Source organism: Hypanus sabinus, chromosome 1 (assembly GCF_030144855.1).
Source record: "Hypanus sabinus isolate sHypSab1 chromosome 1, sHypSab1.hap1, whole genome shotgun sequence".
NCBI lineage: Eukaryota > Metazoa > Chordata > Chondrichthyes > Myliobatiformes > Dasyatidae > Hypanus > Hypanus sabinus.
Window position 1 is genome coordinate 50,031,246 of NC_082706.1, and position 21,441 is coordinate 50,052,686.

Here is a 21,441-nt window from a genome sequence, read left to right on the forward strand (position 1 = left end):
TACTTGTATTTGGGCTGTTGACAGATACTTTGCCTTGGAGCATTCCGGATGTGGTAACCCTTGGACGCTCAACAGTTGAGAAGAGACGCCCTCACACTGGTTCTCCCGTCCCCTGCAAGAACGGGTAACACAGCGTCTCCCTGTCTGACTCCCGGATGGACCTGACGTTCACGTCTTCCAGTACCAGCTCCTGGACAATCTCCCACCATCGTCAAAACAGTGTATTTCCCAACTTCCCGAAGTGAAACCCTCCTGTATACGCAACACACACACAAACTGCTGTAGGAACTCAGTGGGCCAGGCAGCATTTATGGAACAAAAATACAGTCAAGCTTTCGGCTGAGACACTTCCGCAGGACTATTCTGACACTATTGGCTGGTCTGTTCTGAGTGGCAGGTTAGCCGCCAAAAAGAGGCTCCAGTCTTGGGGACTTCCGGGTATGCTCCGCAAACGCTGGCGGTGTGATAGATATGAAGCTGCGGCCGTTGTCCGGTACCCGATACTGGACCCTGAATTTGTCCTGGTTCATTGGCAGTCACCGGAACATCTTACTGGTTCCGGCAGTTTGTGCATTAGGATATTATTTTTGTTGGAGGTTTAGAGTCAGACAAAAGCTTCGCCAGCTACGTGTCCGACTAAACGAATGCTACCGGTATTTTTACCCGCGGACCCTCTATTGCCAAGGTGCGACTCAGCAGGGGAAGTTCAGGAATCAGGGGTGACCTCAGACCCTGAAAACACAGGGGACTGGAGACGTGGAGATATTCCCAGCCCACGGGCGGGAGTCTCGATTCAGCGGACAGAGTTACGAGTTGGGGGGTCAAACCCCGAGGTGGATGGGAGCGAGGAATCTCGGGAATTCCGTGCACCGGAGGGAGATGGAGGACGAATCGTTGGGGCGTGTGTTGTGGGTAGGGGGTAGGGTACTGACACGGAAGGTTTGGGGAGATCGTATTGAATGGTAGAAAAGGTTACTGGCCGACACGTTCTTATGAAGGGAGAGACAGGATTGGGTTGGGGGGGGGGGGTGTTTCTGGTTCAGTGGCATTTACCGGCACCATCTGTGAATAATCCATCTGGTTCCAGTGGTTGATGTATTGGGATAATATTAGCGGGTGTGTAGAGTCTCTCTTGTAGATTTCGCCAAACACCTCACTGGCTGTTTGTCCGCCGTTGCTACCTTGGTGGGACAAGTCACTGGAACCTGGAGTGCTGGAGGAATAAAGGGTGACTTTATTGACCCATCTCTGACCCTGAGCAGACCAGACGGAGGAGATACCCAAGTGGGAGCATCTCGATCTAGGGAACAGAATTATAGGATTGGGTAGGGCACAGATATTCAACATTGAGGTGGCTGTGAACTTCAGGCAGAGAATGGAGAATCTCTGGAATTCTCTGTCATGGAAAGAGATAGAAGATGGATCATTGGTGGGGAATGTTAAAGGGGAGGGAGAAGAAGGAGACAAACGTTTGAAAGTTCAGCTGGGCTACATTGTATTATATGGTGGGGCAAAATAAAGAGGCTAATTGGACAACCTGAGTTGTTGTGAAGCCACAGGTAACGGGAGAAGCTGGGAAGTGTCTGGCCAGGGTTGTGATGGGGAGCTGTGGATATGAATGGAGGTGATTGATGAACATGATGTGTTTTGTACCAGTGGAGTGTTATGGTCAGGGGAAGATCCACCACGATATTATGAGACAACTGAACATCACTGAAGGACAAGAGGCCCCACTTGTTCTCTTTGTCTACAAAGTGTCCCGTGAAACTGAGGATCTCCGCAACGCTCTGCAGTGGATTGAAGGTAGGATTTCATTGAGCTTCTGCAAATGTCAGTGTTTCTTTACCCCTTTGTGCCAAGGAGCATTCCCGGTACAGCACTGAGGATGGCCGGCTTTGTCACGGAGCTGTCTGCTTTCTCAGTGGGATTGAAGGTCTCATTCTTTCCAGGTAGCTGAGTTTTTCTAGTCTTCTGGACGTGTTTATTCCTCATCCAACATTTCAGTGAGTTATGGAGCTAATGCCTCGGGTCAGGCAGCCTAGATGATACTAGAGAGATTTTTCCTAGAAGCCCAGTCATGATGGACTAAATGTCTCCATCTGAGGCAGAACCACATCACCGGACCCCTGAGGTCTCGTGCCAACACAGACTGATTCCATAAGTCTGTGGTAGCACGAGACCTCAGGAGTCCGGTGACGGTTGTGCTTGTGCAGCTCCAGTGCAGTGAACCAATTACCGGGGTAAAAGACTGTGCTGAGTAGAAGACAAGGAAGTTCAGCTGGTACATACTGGAATTGAAAAGAGAACAGTGTCAAAGATGTCACTGCAATATCAAAGAGCTGGGAATATCCAAGGCTGGGTGTACAGGGAAGGCAGAGAGAAGAGGGAATGCTGGGAAGGATTGGTGCTGGTTCATACTGCCAAACCAAGGTTTGTCTCCTGGTCTGTGTTTGTCCTTTTCTAGGAAAGTCTTAGATGAGGGAGTGGGCGATAATATAAGGACTCAAGGTCAAACAATTTAAATGTGGTTTATTTACATTATAGGCAGTCGTGGGAGAAAAAGTGAAGGAATCTGTGCTGTGATCCTGCTGGAAAAGTCATGGAACAAACAGAATAAACTGGTAGAGGTTGCTCACCAGGGAATATTTGATGCAAACTGTTTGGTTGTGCGAATTCTTTGGGAACACCCATGGTATTCACCTGCCAGGGCTTGGAACAATCCCAGTAACCGTGAGGCGATGGATAAGGTCAAACAGAGGATTATGGAGTGGCAGAGTGAGTAGTTTCAAAAGAAACCGCAGAATATTTATTATTTGCAGTGCGTGCTGTGGAGGTGGTGATGATCCCTTAAGGCCCCCTACACCACCTTTGTCCTTCTGGGTGATGGACTTGTGTATTTGGAAGGATATATTGAACATTTTTTGGGGATACGCTGACAATCAGGGCCAGGGTTTGTCATGTAATCCCGGATACTCGACGTCTTGTGACATTGTGAGTGGTCCTCTTTCTCTGGTCCACAGGGTTCAAATCCTCACCGTGCTCTGAAGTACCCATTCAGTTCAGCAGTGGAGAGGGGCACTGGCAGTGCCTGTCACATCTGTCACTGCATTAAAGATCAAGTTGCATTACAGCTGTACCTATGGTGCTGTGGTAGCGAAATCCTCAGGGAACATGTTTACAAGTAGAGCACTATCCTCCCTCTGGAAAGTGGGTGACTTTGTGATCTTGTCCTCACAACTAAATCGAGCACTTTCCTGAGAGCTATAATGACCCGGAGTAACCAGAGATTTCCTGTTTCCATTCTCCTTCCACCTGCTGTATAGTTCTCAATGGGCAGAACAGCCCCAAGTTCAAGAGATGGTTTGTTCAGGTTGGGACGAACCTACATTTCTTCAGAGAGGTTGTAAAGTTCTGGGTTGTGGACCAACACCCGCTCTGTTTCCTTGTACACTTTACTCTTCCAATCCAACCCTGTTCAGTGTTTCTGTGGGGTGACTACTCATTGTGAATCTTCAATGGCCAACTGTGTAGTCTCTCAAGAGTTGTCTGACCAAGGTACTTTACAAGGTTAACATAACACATCCACTTTCCACTGTCCCACTGGACAGGATCCCAGGGTTCTGTGTATTTCTGTATGACCTTATTAATAGCAGGTATTGCATTGAACTGTTGCTGCTAAGTTAACAAATTCCACAACTCATGCCGGTGATAACAAACCTGATTCTGATCCTGATCTCCATCGGTGCCGGTGGGCAGGTTTGGAGGGAAGTGTGCATGATCTCGGTGTTCTCACACACCATTGCACAACACTCTCACTCCTGCGAGGGGGGATGTCAGGCTGTGAACAATTCATGGAGCCCATCTGTGTTTCCCACTCCAGGAAGTCCTGTAGAAGGAGACCCGTAATCACCTGACCCACCCAGTGTATGGGGAATCTGCTGCCTCTGCTCAACATTTCTGCCCTGACCTGCTCCGGACATCAGTGAAGACAACTGATCAGATTCTGAGAGGCTTAGACAACAGAACCAATCTGTGGACACTCATCCTGAAAAATGGTGTTTGATCATATCTATTGTGCTGGAAGTGTCTTTGGTTCCCTGCTCCAGCCCCTTGCTTCACTACTGATGGATAATGAATAAAAAGTGATGTGACTCCTGTAATGTGTCCTGTCACTGTCAATGAAAATTATCATGTGTAGTCTATTTCAGGGAAGACCCAGAGCTATGTTTCCTCTAAGGCGGGGGGGGGGGGGGGCAGTGTGTGTGTGTTTTTCAACCAGTGCACAAAGGAAATTAATGAGCACACAAGTCAGTTACCTAAAATAATGTAGTAATTAATAATTATACTTACTGAAAATAATCTTTTAGCTAAATTTATCTGTTAACTAGATAGTTAGTACCACAATGCACGTCACTAATTTACATCACCTCCCCTTTGCTGTTCCGGTTTGTACAGCTGCATCATGGCAGCAGCCATCTTTGGTGGACAGTGTCCATATCATAAAGTTCACAAAGATCTGTTTCAAATCCTGTAGATAGCTTACTAAGTTTTTATTGAAAAAAATATTGATTCACCATGTCAAATTCACAAGAAGTGAAGGCTTTGAAGTGCAAAAGAACTTCACAGGTTTTAAGTGATGTCTTTGATGAACTGGCTGCACTGTGCAAGGTTCTGCAAAATTGTGGCCTGACACCAATTGATTCACTTCATTTTGCATGAGGAAAAATTAACAAGATAAGAAAGCAGTATCTGGGAGACAATGTTTCATGGAGTGACAAAGTTTTGCTAAGCAAACAATGTGAAGCAATAGTCATAGTAGATACAAGTTCACTGTTGACTTTTATAAATAGTCTTTGTGTTCATTTAGTAGAAGGGTTCCTGAAGATGAGGTACAAGAATGGTCAGCTTTTGATTTCTCCCCAATTGCAGATTATGAACATATTGTAATAGTTTAATGATTTCAAATTTTCCATGCAAGAAAAAAATTAAATCCAAACTGATTTCAAACTTTGCTCAAATGGTGGCATTTGTACTTCAAAATTACCAGTTTTGTGACCCTGCACAGCTGATGGACATTGGGGGAATCTTTTTTGCATCTAGTGCAGACTGTGAGTGAGGTTTTAGCCTAATGAATCAATCCAAAAAACAAGTTGAGAAACCATTTAAGTGAATGTGATTTGGAAATGTTAATGAGAATCAAAAGGTGTCAATTGGATGAAAGTTCTATTAGTCTAGATAGAGATTACAAAGAATGGGTGAATGCCAAACGCAGGAGAGAGAAAAAATAACTCAGTGACTTAAAAATGTATGTTATTCTGTACAGTTTCATGTCAAATATTTTGTAAACCTACATAAACTGTGCCATGCGTGCATTCAGAGTGCACATACTTTTGTCACAGGAAACAAATCTGTACAACATAAGATTTTTGCGCACACTGACTACTAAAAATTAGAGGGAACATTAGTCCAGAGAATGATCTTGGTAGAACTCTTTTGTGGCCTATGTTTATCTTTGGCATGAAAAGGATTCCATGCACAGTCTCAGAAAATTGAGATGGTGATTTGATAAACCTGTATTGGTACTCCCAAAGGCAAGAACACAGGTTCTGTTTGTTTCTGAAAGTCCAACAGCATGACGCACTAGCTCTACCCAGCCATTTGGCAATTCCTAGCACTGTCTGACTTTGCCAATAGTGACTGAACTCGGCTTTCCATGAACCCCTTTTCAGCCCTCGATGTGTCTTGGACAGCCAGTATTGACTGGATTTGGGGCATTGAAGAGTTAAGGGGACGGTGAGCTCAGTGTGATGGTGCTGTTCGATGAATATGACCCTCTGCCTGTCCGCAGTTGAGGTTTTGCTAAAAGTCCAATAGCGTAACCCAATGCTTCTGTTTCTGTCCCCAATAACACTGAGAATTCCCAGCCCTCTGCCTTTACCAGTAGCAATTTATTTCTGTTGTCCCCTCCCTGTCTCCATAACCCCTCCAGAATGAAGAACCCCAACTCCATCTCCGTCACCCCTACTAGCCTGTACACCTCTCCTTTAATTTCATACATTAACCATCGCCTGTACCTGTGAATTCCACCAACCCCTACACTCCTCCACGTCCTTATGAATCACCCAGTCCTTTCAGACCTCTTCATCTCTGTGAGCCCTTCCTGCAATGACATACCAAGTCCTTTCCGGCATCATGTGTCACTTCTTCCAGTAAGTCTATGAGTGGAACAGCGTTTCCTCCCAACATGCACCCCAGTCCTTGGCATTGCTGATCCGAGGTTCTCGTTGTTTCCGCTGCAGAAGCCGAGACTGCAGTGACTGAGGGAATGCCATGCTGGAGGATTAATTTGTTTATTTAGAGATACAGGGTGGAAAAGGTCCTTCTGGCCCAGCGAAACACGCTGCCCAGTAACCCTCGATTTCACTCCAGCCTGATCAATTTTCTATGACCAATGAACCTACTAACCTGTTCGTTTTCAGACTGTGTGAGGAAACAGGGGAACCATTCATTCCATGGGAATGTCATACAAACTTCTTATAGGAGATGTCGGGTTTAAACTCTGAGCTGTCATCACATTGCACTAAAGCGACGCTACGCTACCGTACTGTTGAACCCACTGCAGTGGAGACAGGGTTATGGAGGACACCACTGCCACGGTTGGTCAGGGGATTCCAGGATTTCTGTTCACTGTGGGAGGGGTGACGTCCGTGTTTGTCTGCTCTGTATGAGGGTGAGAGGACTGTTTGATCACCTGTGACTGTGGGTGGGTGGGCACTTTTATATTCGCTGATTCCAATGTTAGGGGCCGCAGAAGAGATGCCAGGATGATGTGTTGCCTCTGAGCACCAAGGCTGAGAATGTGTCGGAAAAGCTGCTAAACACTCTGAATTCGGGATGAACATTAGCACCAATGACATCGGTCGTTAGGGAGGAAGACGTCCAACGCAGTGAATATAATGAGCGAGGAAAGAGGCTGAAAATTGGGGCCTCAACGAAAAGACAGAGAGGGAGGTAAGGGGGTGGAATTGCATTATTAATCTGGGAAATATCACAGCAACGAACAATGGGGACACAATAAAAGTCTTTTCCACTGAGTGTGTATCGGTGGAACTCAAAAAGTAAATCAGTCCCACGTGCATCCTGTTCCTGTTCCCACCCAGCTGAGTATTTGTAGCATTTTGTGTTCTGATACATTTGCTGCAGATGTGATGCACCCGATGCTCTTCACTTCACAATGGGTTGAGAGTGGGGACGGTTGCATTGGAAGGCGCTTCTACAATGATTTTGCAAGTTTCAGGTTTCCTTAATAGTTTCTATGCAATTCACCAGCCATGGGGACAGTATATCTCACACACCGTGAAGAGTTACATTGTCTGTGAGAAACTACATAACACAACATCAATTTCCCCTGTGTACAACTTCTATAGGTGTAAGTGTAGAGTATATTGACTGGCTGCATCAGAGACTAGTACGGAAACACCAATGCCCTTGAATGGGAAGCCCTACAAAAAGTAATTGATACGGCCCAGTCAATCACAGGTAAAGCCCTCCCCATCACTGAGCACATCCACACGGGACGCTGTGGCAGGAAAGCAACATCTATCACCAGGGATGCACACTGCCCGGGACATGCTCTCCCCTCACTGTCACCATTAGAAAGAAAGTACGAGGGCCTCAGGCCTCAGCCACCAACTTCAGACATGGTTATTAACCCTCAAACATCAGTGGGGATAACTTCACTCAACTTCATTTGCCCCATCACTGAACTGTTCCCACAACCCGTGGACCTCACTTTCAAGGACTCTTCATCTCATTTTATCGGTTACTTATTTATTTTTCCATTTTTCTTTTGTATTGCACAATTCGTTGTCTTTTACACATTGGTTGGTTGTATTTCATTAATTGAATCATGGAAATTGGAGTTACTGAGTATGCCTGCAAGAATACAAATCTCAGGGTTTGTATGGTGACATACAGAGTGTATACTTTGACAATAAATTTACTTTGAACTTTGATCACAAATCTTCTGTGCAAGCCAAGGATATTGACATAAAGGTGCTCCGTGAGGACAATGCTGTTTCATGTTTCCCATACAGGGGTTGTACAGGACCAGATGTCATTTCCGAACAAAGATGAGAAATTTGTTTAGCCAGAGAATTGTCAATCTATTGAATTCATTGCTTCAGATGGTGATGGAATCTAAGACATTGGGGACATTGGTAAGTCAGCCATGGTGGAATGATGAGGAAGACTTGACAGGCCGAAAGGTCTAATTCTACTACCATGTCATGGAATGTTGCTCTTACGGGTAGACAGTTGAACTCTTGCTAGAGATGGTTCTCTACTTGGGTGGAAAGAAGTTTACTCACCATCAGCCGAGGCCTGAATGTTGGCGTATGGGAATGAGCGGTTCCGGTGTCTGAGCAGTTGTAATTGTGAGATGCTGGAAGGTGTGGAATTGAGAGCAATATGCAGAGGGTAGGCAAATGTTCTTTTCACGGTCACTGGGAGAGAATGTCTCGTTACTGTTATATAGGTCCTTGGTGTAAGGACAATGGGAGAACTGTCGACAATTTTGACCACGTGACACAAGAAACACTATAGCTGTTATTGATGAATACAACAGCGTTCGATGGCAGGATTTTTATACACAGACTGAAAGGGGATCTCAACGAGACGTACAAAATTCTGACAAAACTTGGCATACTGGACATGGAGATATTTGTTCTGGCTGGAGAAAGGGTAGCTGCCTAGAACCCATGAGAACAGTGTCAGGAAACAGAGCACATATTTAAAGTACAGCTGAACACCAACTGAGTGGGCAACAGAACTGTGAAATTGTCACTGCAGGGGTTACAAGAGACATATTTAATGTGGGAGAGTGGGTAGAACATGTCTAAACACGGTATCGTTGGCAGATCTGGGGATGGAGAGTATAATACTTGAGATAGAGGATTCACTGTCATACTAAATAGATTAGCTGTCTCGATTGGCTTTAATGATCTCACATAGCTCCAGTTGCACTATCTACATTGTATGCTTATTGTTGGAAACCTTGCTCAGCTTCATTTCTGTGATCCCACTTGTGTGTGAAGCGAAAGAAAAAAAATTTCAGCCTTTGCTTGTGTCATTTTTAGCCCGCCATCTGCCAATACTGTTCATAAACACAAAGTACACTGCAGATGCTGGGGTCAAAGCAACACGTACAAACAAGCTGGAGGAACTCAGCAGCTCGGGCAGCATCCGTGGAAACAAGCAGTCAGTGTTTCGGGTGGAGACCCTGTCCTGATGAAAGGTCTCGGCCCGAAACGTTGACTGTTCGTTTCTACAGATGCTGCCCAACCTGCTGAGTTCCTCCATCTTGTTTGTGCGTGTTGCCAAGACTGTTCACTGCTGCATGACTCGTAGCGTTCAGTCTCGGAGAAAAGTAGTTCTTTTGTTGCTGCTGTTTATGTTATTTACTTTTCCACAGTGAAGAACGATTCAGCACTTTGATCACTGAGCCTCAGCCTGGGCTTTTTGCCATTTGAATTCCCGGACTCCCACATCCTGTCCCAGGAATCTTAACCCAGGAAATCTCAGGTGATGTACCTCAGCTTTTCACCCAGCGCCGGCTTACTGAGAAGCACAGTCCCCATCTGTGACAATGCCTTAATGCCCTCTCTCAGCTCATCTGCTAAAACCCTCCCCCAAAGCACCTTGACACAGTTGCCTCATTCCCCTGCATACAGTACATTCAAACTCTTTCAGGTATTCATACTTGCAGCATGTTGTTCCGCTCAGCCCGAATTCCCACCAACTCCTACCACATGCTCTGGTGGGGATACTGTACTGTAAAATGGATGGGATGGAAATTTACAATTATTGATTTCTAGGTCAAATTTGGAGACCAGATAAAGGGCAATGGTATGGGAGAGGCAATTAGTAAAGTAATAGTTTTTCATCCTTTATTAGGAAATGTAACATTGTAGCAGATTTTTTTCAGGGAGAAATGTATCAAATTAGAACATAGAATACTGCGGCATAATACAAATCCTTCAGCCTACATTGTAGTGCCATCCTGTGTAAACTTGCTCCATGATTATCTAACCCTTTCTTCTGACAATCATCTATTTCTATATATCTATGTGTCTATGTGAGAGTCATTTCAATATCCCCATTGTTTAATTTGCCACCCGCAACATGCATTCCATGCACCAGCACTGTCTATGTAAGAAAGAAAAGCTACCTTAGACATTTACCTACACGCTCATAAAATGGATTTCCTCTTGTATGATCTACTGCTCCCTTAGTTAAATGGTGCTGACTATCTATTCTATCTATGTATCTCATAGTCGTAAACAGCCATCTCCTCATTTGTTGGTTGAGTATTGAAGAGTGGAAACAGTGAATCACTGGCTAGTCTGCATCACTCGACCTCTCAGGGAAACATTGGATCTGTTGTGAAGGCATGATCATGGAATAATGATTGGACAGAGTCAATATCCAGGTCCAAAAGGAAAGTAATATTTGGGAAGCCAGGAACATAAAACAGAGAGCTGGAATGTAACCGGATCTTTAAACACACTGACAGATGTGACGGTCACTGACAGTGTCTTTCTCTACTGAACTAAATGCTTTCCCTAGCCAGTACAAAGCACAGTAAAGAATTGACAAGCAACAGTGTGGAGTCACCTTTAGATCAGATCAAGTGAGGTCCACACTTGTAGTTTCCAATGGACATGAATTTTTACACCAATCAGTACTTTCACAGTCACCTTTAGAACAATGAGATGGAGGAAGGGGAAGACTACCCACAATGCCACATGGGGGAGTGGTCACATGATCACATGACCAGCCCGTGCTTTGATCTGCAGCAATTCCTCTAGGATACTCAACATCACCTGCCAAACCTACAACTATATTGCTCAGAGGGACAATGCAGGACGCTAAGGACATCATCACCATCTGGGGTACACATCACATATTGAGAGTTAATAAACACTGAGGTTGCTTTGAAATGTTTATTCAACCTTACACTCCATGATCCTCTTTTTGACTTTAGCCATTGCATCCCTGTTATTGGGACTACGATGAATCTTAGCCGATGAATTCCCCTGTTGTTCCCAGAGAATTCGCACAACTACAGTTTTATCAGCAAATGTTCCCTGGTGAGCAACTTCCACCGACACCTTCCGTTTATCCGAAGACTTTTCCAGAAGAAACACCGTACAGATGTCATCTCTTCTCCTCCCTTGAGTGCCTATTTGTAAACAAACCACATTTAATTTGTTTGACCTTGAGATTTTACACACCAACTATCCCTTCACCTAAATTCAATCCTACAAAAAAAAATCAAACCAGGAGACTGACCTTGTTGGCCCGACTGTATTACCCAACTTCAGTTTCCGCAGCCCTCCAACCCAATCCTCCCTCACCTACTGTCTACCAACCTTCAGATACCTCAATGAGACTTTATCTCTTTCATTTAAACAGTGTGTGCCAAACATTATTCCACGGTTGCTCACCCCAGAAATCAGTTTACTGCACCTGGGCTGCTCAAGGATAGCCAACCTTAGATTCTGCTGGTCTGTACTTCCCACAGGCCATTGATTTCCCCTGAGCTGGAAGGTTCTTTATTCAATACACTGTTGTTGGTGGAAATGTCTCAATGCCAAGCCTTCTCAGGATCTTATACCCTCATGGCTCTAAACTCCACAGAATACAGACCCAGAGGATTATCTCCATAGCAGTCTGGGAAATCTCCTTTGGATGTCCAAAAATCATTATTTTAGGTGAGGGGACCAAACTGTGCAGAGTGTTGCAGGTTTGCCCTGATTAACAGACCTGTACAACTGTACACAAGCCCTTTTGCAATGGACTGTCATCGTAACTACTTCTTTGTGACCTCAAGGAATGCAAACACAAAGAGTGCAGGCTCTCTTGACAGGACAAACTACTCATTCTTGAAATAAGCAATTTCAGGACATGTAGAGGAGGCTTGACTCAAGCAGAGTAGCAGAGAAGATTCAGCGGTGAACAGTAATTTAATAACAGAACACAAAATATCAATCCACGAGGGGCCACAAGGAGAGAACAGAAACTACACACAACAGGCTACGGGGTAAACTTTCAACAGGAGGAATGAAATCTAGGATCAACTGTTTGATACTGGCTTGCTCAAGAGTGAACAAGGACAGTGGAGGAGGACTGGGGTTAAATAGGTTGCAGGTGATGAGAGTGGCTCAAGCGGCAGCTGAATCCTATTGGCTGGGTGAAGACTGAACTCTACCTGCATGATGTCTAAATGGAATCAGACTGAAAATGAGTGAACAGGAAGACCTCCAATCTAGGGAATGAAACACAAAACTTTGGTGGCAAGTCCAACAAGTAATTAAGATGGTAGGTGCTTTATTGGACATTTCTGCAATATTGGATGTTTTTGGAGCAGCCCTGACTCTTGGTGAATCTCTTTCTGATGCTACTCTAGTCCTTAAGTTAGGTGGGAGGACCAATCTGTGCACAATGATCTAAGTGTGTCCCCAGTAGCACTCTATGAAAAAACAATGAAATCACACTGTTCTTAAACTCCAGCTGATTTGCAGAAATGTCCAATGTAGCACTTGCCATCCCAACTACCTGTTGGACCCACCACTAATGTCTATGTTCCATGCACTAGAATACAGAGGTCATTCTGTTCTTCACTCATTTGCTGCCTAACTCTGTTTAGACAACAATCTGCATTTGATTGGACTGTCTCTTCCCTCTGCCTCTAAGAATTCATCACGTGCACTTGTAATTCCGGCAGTTTCTGTTAAATATCCCTCCACTGTCCTTCCAAAAATAAACATTCTAGATCATAATTCACTGCTGGGAATGAATCTTGCCTCAAAGTATCTTCCACCAGACACTGACATATTTGGTCTATCGTGACTGTGCCCCGGTAAAGGCCTCTCCAGCTTCATCCCAGGTTGTCTGACCAAAACTCACTGAAGTGTTGGATCTGGGATAATCACTAGCCAGGCAGACCTGGAATAACTCAGCTGGCTATAAACAATGGGGTATTCAGTTCAATCAAGAGAGAAGAGAAAAAAGGGCATCCCATTGCTGCATTGGGAATGATCGTTGGCACATGAATGTCACTATAGGGCAAAGAGACACTGAAATCTCCACAGGTTCGAATGAAATCCTACCTTCAATCCACTGCAGAGCGTTGCGGAGATCCTCAGTTTCACGGGACACTTTGTAGACAAAGAGAACAAGTGGAGCCCCTGGTTCTTCAGTAATGTTCAGTTGTCTCACAATATCGTGGTGGATCTTCTCCGGACCGTAACACTCCACTGGTAAAAAAAACAAGATGTCTGTCACCTTCTTTCATACACTACTATTTTATTTATTATTATATTTATTATTATTACTATTATTCTCTGCTAGATCACGTATTGCATTGAACTGCTACTGCTAAGTTAATAGATTTCACCTCACATGACAGTGATAATAAACCCGGTTCTAATTTTGAAATCACACTCCTCTTCACCTGACCAATAACAACCCAGCTCCCCCTGTACCCGCTCACTTGATAAAAACACGAGAAAGCCATACGAGAACTCAGTCTCTCTAACCCGACTCGCCATCCATTTCACCCAGTCTCCTGTCCTTCCGTCCCAGGTCCTCGTCGCGTTCATCCCCCGAATGTTCCGAACATTCACCTCCCTCCTCTTTAAACACCATGATAATTCATCCCCCACCTTTCATTCGGGAGTATTTCTAGAATTCCACGCCCTCCGCCAGATTTTCTCACCCATCTGTGTCGAACGACACACCCCTCCCCCGACCGCGTAATTATTCCACTGAAGGAATAATCATCACATGCCCCCTGTCCTGTGCTCCGACGGCTTGTGATTCTTCAGTGAGGTCACCCCTCATTGACATTACTCCCGCCCCACCTTCCAGTACTATGTCCCACCTTGGCAGTAGAGGGTTTGCGAGAAGACCCACTGGTAGACACAGAAGATTGGTCGGAAAAACAGACCAACAACTGTAGAACAGAAGCACAAGATCGCAGAAAATACCCTAACAATGGAGAGACACATGCAGTAAATAGCACTGAACCAGGTTCTGAAAGAACTGACAGCGGACCGCAAAAGCCGACAAACGGACAACTTCAGCGTTTCCATATCCTCCAACGCAACACACACAGAATGCCGGAGAAACTCAACAGGTCAAACGACATCAAAGTTTCGGGCTAAGACACTTCTTCTGGACCCCTCATGGACGACCTCCACACCACCCGCAGTTGCGCAGACAAACCAGGAAGCTCTAACTGGCGCATCCATTGGTCCGCTCAGCTGTCAATCGGAGGGCTAGCCCTCATCTCTCAGTGAGCGTGGTCCGCCAGGCGAGGGCGACGTTGTCCGTCTACGTGGTTGAAGAGAGGGGCGTGCGCGCAAGCGTGTTTTTACCCCGGGAGCAGAAATAAGAACTAAAATACGTTTCAGACGGTGAAAAACTGGTCAATGATGCTGGAATTGGGAGAACTGGTTCATAAAGCAAATCTCTGGTCCAGCGGGAAGTCAGGCAGCGAAACACTGTGCTGCCCCTTATTGAAAGGCGAGAAGGAACTGCGGTTTGTCTGCAGCTGTTCAGGGGCTGAGGATGGCCACACCTGGAACACCCCTAGGGAGGTACCTCTCAGCAGCACAATTCAAAGCAAAGAAGTGATTCCTGGGGTGAAGGGCTGTGGCGGGGAGAGGCTGGGGAAGGTGGGTTGGTACACTCTGGAGTTCGTAAGAAAGTGATGTGATCTCACTGTGGCCTCAGAGTGTTGGGAGGATTCAGAAACGTGCTGCACAAAACTACCTCACCCTTGTTGACTACGATACTGTACCGATATGCACAACCTGATGGCATGAACATCGATTCTTCTGCCTTATGGAAATTTTCTTCTCCCCCTTCTTTCTTTTTTGTTCCAATGCCCGCTCTGGTTACCCTCTCAACACTTAACTTCTACCCAGTTACCCATCACCTCCTTCAGTTTCACTCCTAATTCCCTTTCTTCCATGGTCCATGGTCTCCAATTAGATTGTTGTTTTTAACCCTTTACCTATTCCATTTATCACCTCACAGCTTTTTATTTCAACCTTTCTCCCACCCATCTTCTTCTCTCATCTAGTGTTACATATTAACTGCCAACTTGAACTATGCCACACCTCCTGCCCTATTCCCCCCAATCATCTTAATCTGGCTTCTGCACCATTCATTTCAATCCATGACTATTCCCCTCAGTGAATTTTGCATATGTTACTTATTTTATTTGCAGTCCCTCTTTCAAAAATGCAAACCCTCACACATTACTACCTCCACTACGACGACGACTTTTGTGGCCATGTTGAGGGATAGCTGAAGGTGAGATCCCTCTGGCCAGTCAGACTTTGTTGACACAGTCATTCTCCACTTGGCAGTGTCAGGTCAAACAGTAGACAGGGTTATAAATTCTGTAGTTGCAAGACAACCACCCTATTTTTGAACTCTAACCCTTATACAAAAGAAATGGCTAATGTGATGTTTATTTCCTTAACTACCGTTGGAGGTGCTCACTACTTTGTGATTCATACAGCAGAACACGCTGATCCCACTGGTTCTACACTCAACACTCTCTCCCATTCGATAACAATGAACCATTTTAGGCCATGACATGAGCCCGTTGTTAACCCTTTCCAGTCTGAAGAAGGCCCATTACTTCAGCTGGCTGTTTTCCATGTGATGGTTAGTTTTCAATCCATTCTAATGGATTCTCTCTGACACCACGGGGTTTTAATGTACACAACTTGTCAAATAATCTTTTTTGGAAATCGGAATACACTACATCTGCAGGTTTCCCTCTATAAACTACCCATTTGCATTGATGAAATTCGTCAAATCTGATTCACCTTTCATGAAACCACTCTGACAGGTTTTGATTATATTCAGCCTTCATACAGTTCCTCTTTCCTCTTTGATTATTGACTCCAACCTCTTCCCAATGATCTATCTAAACTTGCTGGCCCATAGTTCCAGAGACACAGAAATCCAAATGTTACCTCCACGTTATGTCCCGCCACCCCTGCCCCATAACACAGAGTTCCATCACCATTTCCAACAACTCCAATGCAATCCCACAATCAGTCATCCACCTTTCTGCTCTTTGCAGTGGAAACTCTCTGTGCCTCCCTGATTTGATCACCAGTCCGCGTCCATGCCTCATGTCCCTAGTACATTATTCCACAACTGTAGCAGGTGCAACAACTATCCCATCACCTGCTACATCACAACCAACCGGGGACTCACCAACCCTTTCCAGTTGAGAAAGATTCACCTGCACCTACACCAACCTTGTTTGCTGTCTTTGGTGTTCTCCATGTGGCATCCTACAAAATGGACAAGTTGCACTTGAATCAGGGAGACCAATATCCTGGCTGGGAGGCTTGCTCAGGCAGTTGAGGAGAGTTTAAACTAGAATGGCTGGGGGGAGGAAACCAAAATGGAGGAAAGGGCGGTTCACTCACAAATTGAGAAAGCTTGTAGACGGTGCAAGAGGAAAGATAGGCAGGTGATAGTGAAGGGATGAGCTCAGACCAATGGTTTGAGATGTGTCTATTTAAATGCAAGGAGTATTATGAACAATGTGGATGAGCTTAGAACATAGATCAGTACCTGGAGCTGTGATGTTGTGGCCATTACAGGGACTTGGGTGGTTTAGGGGCAGGAATGATTACTTAGAGTGCCAGGCTATAGATGTTTCAGAAAGGACAGGGAGGAAGGCAAAAGAGGTGCTGATCAGAGATAGTGACATGGCTACAGAAAAGGAGGAAGTCATGGAGGGATTGTCTACTGAGTCTCTGTGGGTGGAAGTCAAGAACAGGAAGGGGTCAATAACTCTACTGGGTGTTTTTTTTATATATAGACTACCCAATAGTAACAGGAACATTGAGGAACATATTGGGAGACAGATTCTGGAAAGGTGTAACAGTAACAGGGTTGTCGTGGTGGGAGATTTTAATTTCCCAAATATTGATTAGCATCTCCCCAGAGCAGGGGGTTTAGATTGGGTGGAGTTTGTGAGCTGTGTTCAGGAATGTTTCCTGACACAGTATGTATGTAAGGGGGTTTCTTTTTTTTCTTTGTTTCTGCGTATGCTAATCAAAATAGCTTCTTTGTTTTGTTAAAAGTAGGAATGCTTCTTTGATATAAGTGCTTTCTCTCACAGTTTGTTTGGGTTTAGAGTTGGTGATAACGAGGATTGTATTCATTTGTTAACCAATTGGGATTAATGTTATTCTCTGTTCTGGGTTTGTAAGCTATTGTTGGCGGACATTTGGGGAGTCAGCGCAAGGGGGTGAGAGAGAGAGAGAGGACATGATGCTATAAGCTGGGCAATGAAATGGGGGTCCCAGGCTAGGGTTTTCGGTGAGGAGAGGAGACAGAAACAGACGTGCCGGGGGTGCTTGGTTGATCACTTTGGGTGGTCCGGAGCTACGAGTCGAGGAGGTCTGAGGGGATCGAATGGTGGCCAGAAGACTTCGCTAATTGAGCTCCAATGGTTGTGCATGAAGTGGTTTGGACTTTGATAAGTTTTGGCACTTCTTCAAATTTTCTTTTCCTTCATATACAGTATCGTTATTAATCACTTAATTCCAGTAAGATCTATGAAGTGTAATCATTTAATCGCATATGGTGTACTGTCTGTTATTTGGTGTGGTGGGGACATCACAAGCTGATTACCCAGTTTGGTGGGGCCGAAGGTTGCTCCCCCTAGATGGAAGCGAGCTGAGCGAGCCTGAGGCGTGTCAGGGGGCTACATTGTGGGGTCCTCTGTCCGGGATTGCATTCTGTGGAATTCTGTGTGATCGTGCTCTTTAAGTTATGCCTGCTGTGGGGATGGAATGCTGGTGTGTGATTGCTGGTAATCACTGCATGCGTGTTGGGTGGGGTGGCTGTTGGTAGCCCGTTCAGACTAGCGCTGACGAAATGGTGATGGGACATGGGCTGTCCATACGGTTAGGAGAGTGAGGAATGACAGGTCAGGATGGTTCAGCTGTGAGAGGCTCCGCCTGGTTGTTGTAATAATGTCCAGCCCTAAAGGAGCAGAGGCGTGCGCGGAATGGACCACTGTGTTAGGCGAATGGCAGTGTTAGGCTGAGGGAAAGTGACAGGGATTGGTTGGAAGTTTGAGTAGGCTGGCAGATGGCGTTGTTAGAACCTTGTGGTGCAATTACCTCGAGGTGACAGCTGCCAGTTCTGGGAAAGTGTGCGAAGATGCGTTTGGTTCGAATAGAAGTCAAATAATGCAGCTGGGGGGGCTTACCATATCTCTGCCAGGAGATTGGTGGAAAGTTTTCAGGGTATCTTCTTTGGCTAGGGGGGCAGATAAATTGCTTGTGGTGTCAGGGGGATCTGTCAAGGTGATCAGCTCCTCCCTCCGTTGTTCAGCTGATCCGAGAGCTGTCGAGAAACTTAGAGGAGACCCAGTGGGGGAGCGGCTTGGGGTCTCTGGGGGAGCATGTTCCCAGCAATGTATCAAGGAACTCCTGAGAGGAACAAACCCTGTTCCTGAAGGCTTAGAGGGATCACGCACTCGGGTGTCGTTCTGGATGGATGGAAGCCACGTTAAGGCCATCGTCGACACTGGCGCCCAGGTCAAGTTGCTGTACAGTTCGTTTTACAACTGGTATTGGAAGCATTTACCCTTGACGACATTGAGGGCACTGGAGATTCGGTGTACCAATGCCATTGATTATCCAGACGACGGTTATTGGTCAGTGAAAATGGAGTTCTTAGAGGCCAGTGTGGGGGTGACTAAGGGTCGTGAATCATTCATGCTGATGTGTCCGGACACAGTTGAGACGGGCAGCTTTTTGATTATGGAGGGGACCAACACCCAGCTTGAGAGGAGGCGCCTGGGGGCCTGCCTGGAGGAGGCGGGTGAGCGCTGTTTGGAGGCATTGTCGATGCACCCAGAGTTTCGAGCTGCTTGTGCGGACGTGTGTAGCAGCATTGGGCTGGTACCGAATTCAAACAAGAGCCAGTGGTGGTACGGCCTGGGGGAAGTATCTGAGGGTGAGACCCTCTTAGTGGACACTCTGAAATACCACGGGGGAGGGGAGTTGACCGTTGAAGACACCTCGGTGAGAGAGAGGTCGCGGTGACTGGCCCCAGCAGCCATTGAAGACGTAGGCAGCGTCTGTGTGGATTATAGTGCGCTGAAGAGACACGCTATTATTGACCAGAATACGGCCCCGAGGGCAGAAGAGGTGATGGCCTGTCTGAGTGGTGCGAAGTGGTTTAAGGTGCTGGATCTGAGGAGTGGATGTTGCCAGATCCCGATGAGTGAGGCCGACAAGGAGAAGACGGCCGTTATAGGTCCCCTTAGGATTCTTCCGGTCTGAAAAGATGCCACAGGGCATATCTGGAGCCCTTGCAACCTTCCCGTGGGGCATGTGGAAGACCATGGGGGATATGGATGTATTTGGATTTGCGTTGGGAGAATATGAAGCAGGAGCAGCTGAGAACTAAAGAGTTAAAGCTTTCTCTGGACACATGCCAGGTCTGGTGAAGGTTGCAACTCGTGAGTGACTGTCTCTACGGGATCAAGTTTGAAGTGTCGACAGAGAGATTGAGGAAAGTTATTGGGAACCAGTTGGAAGACTTGCACGTTGGGGAAGACGAAGGAAGTTGTCTGACTGAGGGCAACAGCAAACTGAGAGTCCAGAGAAGGGAGTTTGCGAAGGTGAAGGAATTGCGGAGAGATCTCGGAAGAGGGAGGCGGAAGTTTGAAGGAAACCTGAAGATGACAATCGACAGTCCAACTGAAGTGGAAAACCTGAAAGTTGACCTGGAAGAAGTCATTAGGAAGAAAAGACTGGAGATAAGTTCAGTGAACTTTGAACTGGAGGCTGACCTATCTTTTCCTGTCAGGGTGCAAGAAGCTGGTGGAGTAACTGCGTTCCAAATGGAGATGCACATGAAGCATGAGCCAGAGCTGCTGAGAATGTGGTGGGAGTTGGAGGAGCCAGAGAAGAAGCTGACATCTCAATTACAGGAGGCTGAAGAGGCTGCAGGAGCAGTGCAGGCCACGTTTTTCAGTTCAGAGAAAATCAAACAGCAGCTACCGATTGTGGAAATGAGGACAAATACGGATTTGAGGGGTGAAGTGCCGGATGTGTGGTACATGCTGCCTTTTGCTAACTTCCCCTTGATTGAAGAAGAGACATTTGGCCCTTTTCCCACTGAGTCAGGTGTAGTTGGTAGGGCTAGCTGTGGGCAGCCTGTGTTACAGCGGGGCCCGTGTCATGGGACAGGGGGCTTCGAGTTGCAGTGAGGGCACAAGTGAGAGGTTGAGAGAGGAGTTGGCAAGCAGACCCGAGGTGTCCCTGGTTGTGTCTGAGCCTGAAGGGTTTAGGTGAGGGGGTACAGAGATCTTGTAGGGTTAGGAAACTCCCAGATAAGTTGAACTATGTAGCGCCTGAGGAACAGGGCATGAGCTCTACTGTTTGGGGAACAATGCCACTGTTTGTGCCTGGGTTAGGGTGTGTGTTGGCAGGAAGGGTTGGTGAGTTATTTAGTAGTCATGAGCACATGACAGTTTGGTGGGGGCAGAGAGTAAGGGGGTTTCTTTTTCTTGGTTTCTGCGTATGTTAATCAAAATGGCTTCTTTGTTCTGTTAAAAGTAGGAATGCTTCTTTGTTATGATAAGTGCTTTCTCTGGCAGTTTGTTTGGGTTCAGAGTTGCTGATTGTATTAATTTATTAACCAACTGGGATTAATGTTATTCTCTCTTCTGGGTTTGTAAGCTATTGTTGGTGGGCATTTGAGGAGTTGGCGTGAGGGGGTGAGAGAGAGAGAGGATGCGATGCTGTAAGCTGGGCGATGGAACGGACCCCGAGCGGGGGTCCAAGGCCAGGATTTTCAGCGAGGAGAGGAGATGGAGACAGACGTGCCGGGGGTGCTTGGTTAATCACTTCGGGTAGTCCTGAGCTACGAGTCGAGGAGGTCTGAGGGGATCGAATGGTGGCCAGAAGACTTTGTTAATTGAGCTCCAATGGTTGTGCATGAAGTGGTTTGGACTTTGATAAGTTTTGTTGCCTTTTTAAAATTTTCTTTTCCTTCATATATACTGTATCATTTTTAATCACTTAGTTCTAGTAAGATCAATAAAGTGTAATCATTTAATGGCATATGGTGCACTGTCTGTTATTTGGTGGGGTGGGGACATCACACAGCATCCACACAAGCTGATTACCCAGTTTGGCGGGGCCAAAGGCTGCTCCCCCGAGATGGAAGCGAGCTGAGCGAGCCTGAGGCGAGCCAGGGAGCTACATGTAGATGAGCCTACAAGAGGAGAGGCTATACTTGATCTGATATTGAGAAATGAACCTGGTCAGGTGTCAGATCTCTCAGTAGGAGAGCTCTTTGGAGATAGTGATC

General features: G+C 46.1%; 1 protein-coding gene and 1 long non-coding RNA gene across 3 annotated transcripts in view; both read left to right on the plus strand.

The window, feature by feature from the left end:
• The first annotated feature begins 420 nt into the window (after positions 1 to 420).
• On the plus strand, positions 421 to 4,156 carry LOC132393582 (uncharacterized). Its single transcript, XM_059969027.1, has 4 exons — positions 421 to 685; positions 1,657 to 1,803; positions 2,545 to 2,775; positions 3,881 to 4,156. The coding sequence occupies exons 1-4, from the start codon at positions 472 to 474 to the stop codon at positions 3,904 to 3,906; spliced, it is 618 nt and encodes a 205-aa protein (XP_059825010.1). The 5' UTR covers positions 421 to 471; the 3' UTR covers positions 3,907 to 4,156.
• A 10,277-nt stretch (positions 4,157 to 14,433) lies between these two features.
• The window catches only part of LOC132393599 (uncharacterized), a 38,770-nt gene continuing 31,762 nt past the window's right edge, over positions 14,434 to 21,441 (plus strand). For both annotated transcript variants that reach the window (XR_009511994.1, XR_009511998.1), the window contains exon 1: positions 14,434 to 14,663. This is a non-coding gene — a long non-coding RNA (uncharacterized LOC132393599). The remainder of the gene's footprint in view (positions 14,664 to 21,441) is intronic.

Coding starts and splice junctions, on each gene's coding strand:
- LOC132393582 (XM_059969027.1), top strand. CDS start 472: ATGAAGCTGCGGCCGTTGTCCGGTACCCGATACTGGACCCTGAATTTG. Junction 686..1,656: donor GCGGACCCTCTATTGCCAAG/GTGCGACTCAGC, acceptor GTTTTGTACCAG/TGGAGTGTTATGGTCAGGGG. Junction 1,804..2,544: donor CGCTCTGCAGTGGATTGAAG/GTAGGATTTCAT, acceptor TTTACATTATAG/GCAGTCGTGGGAGAAAAAGT.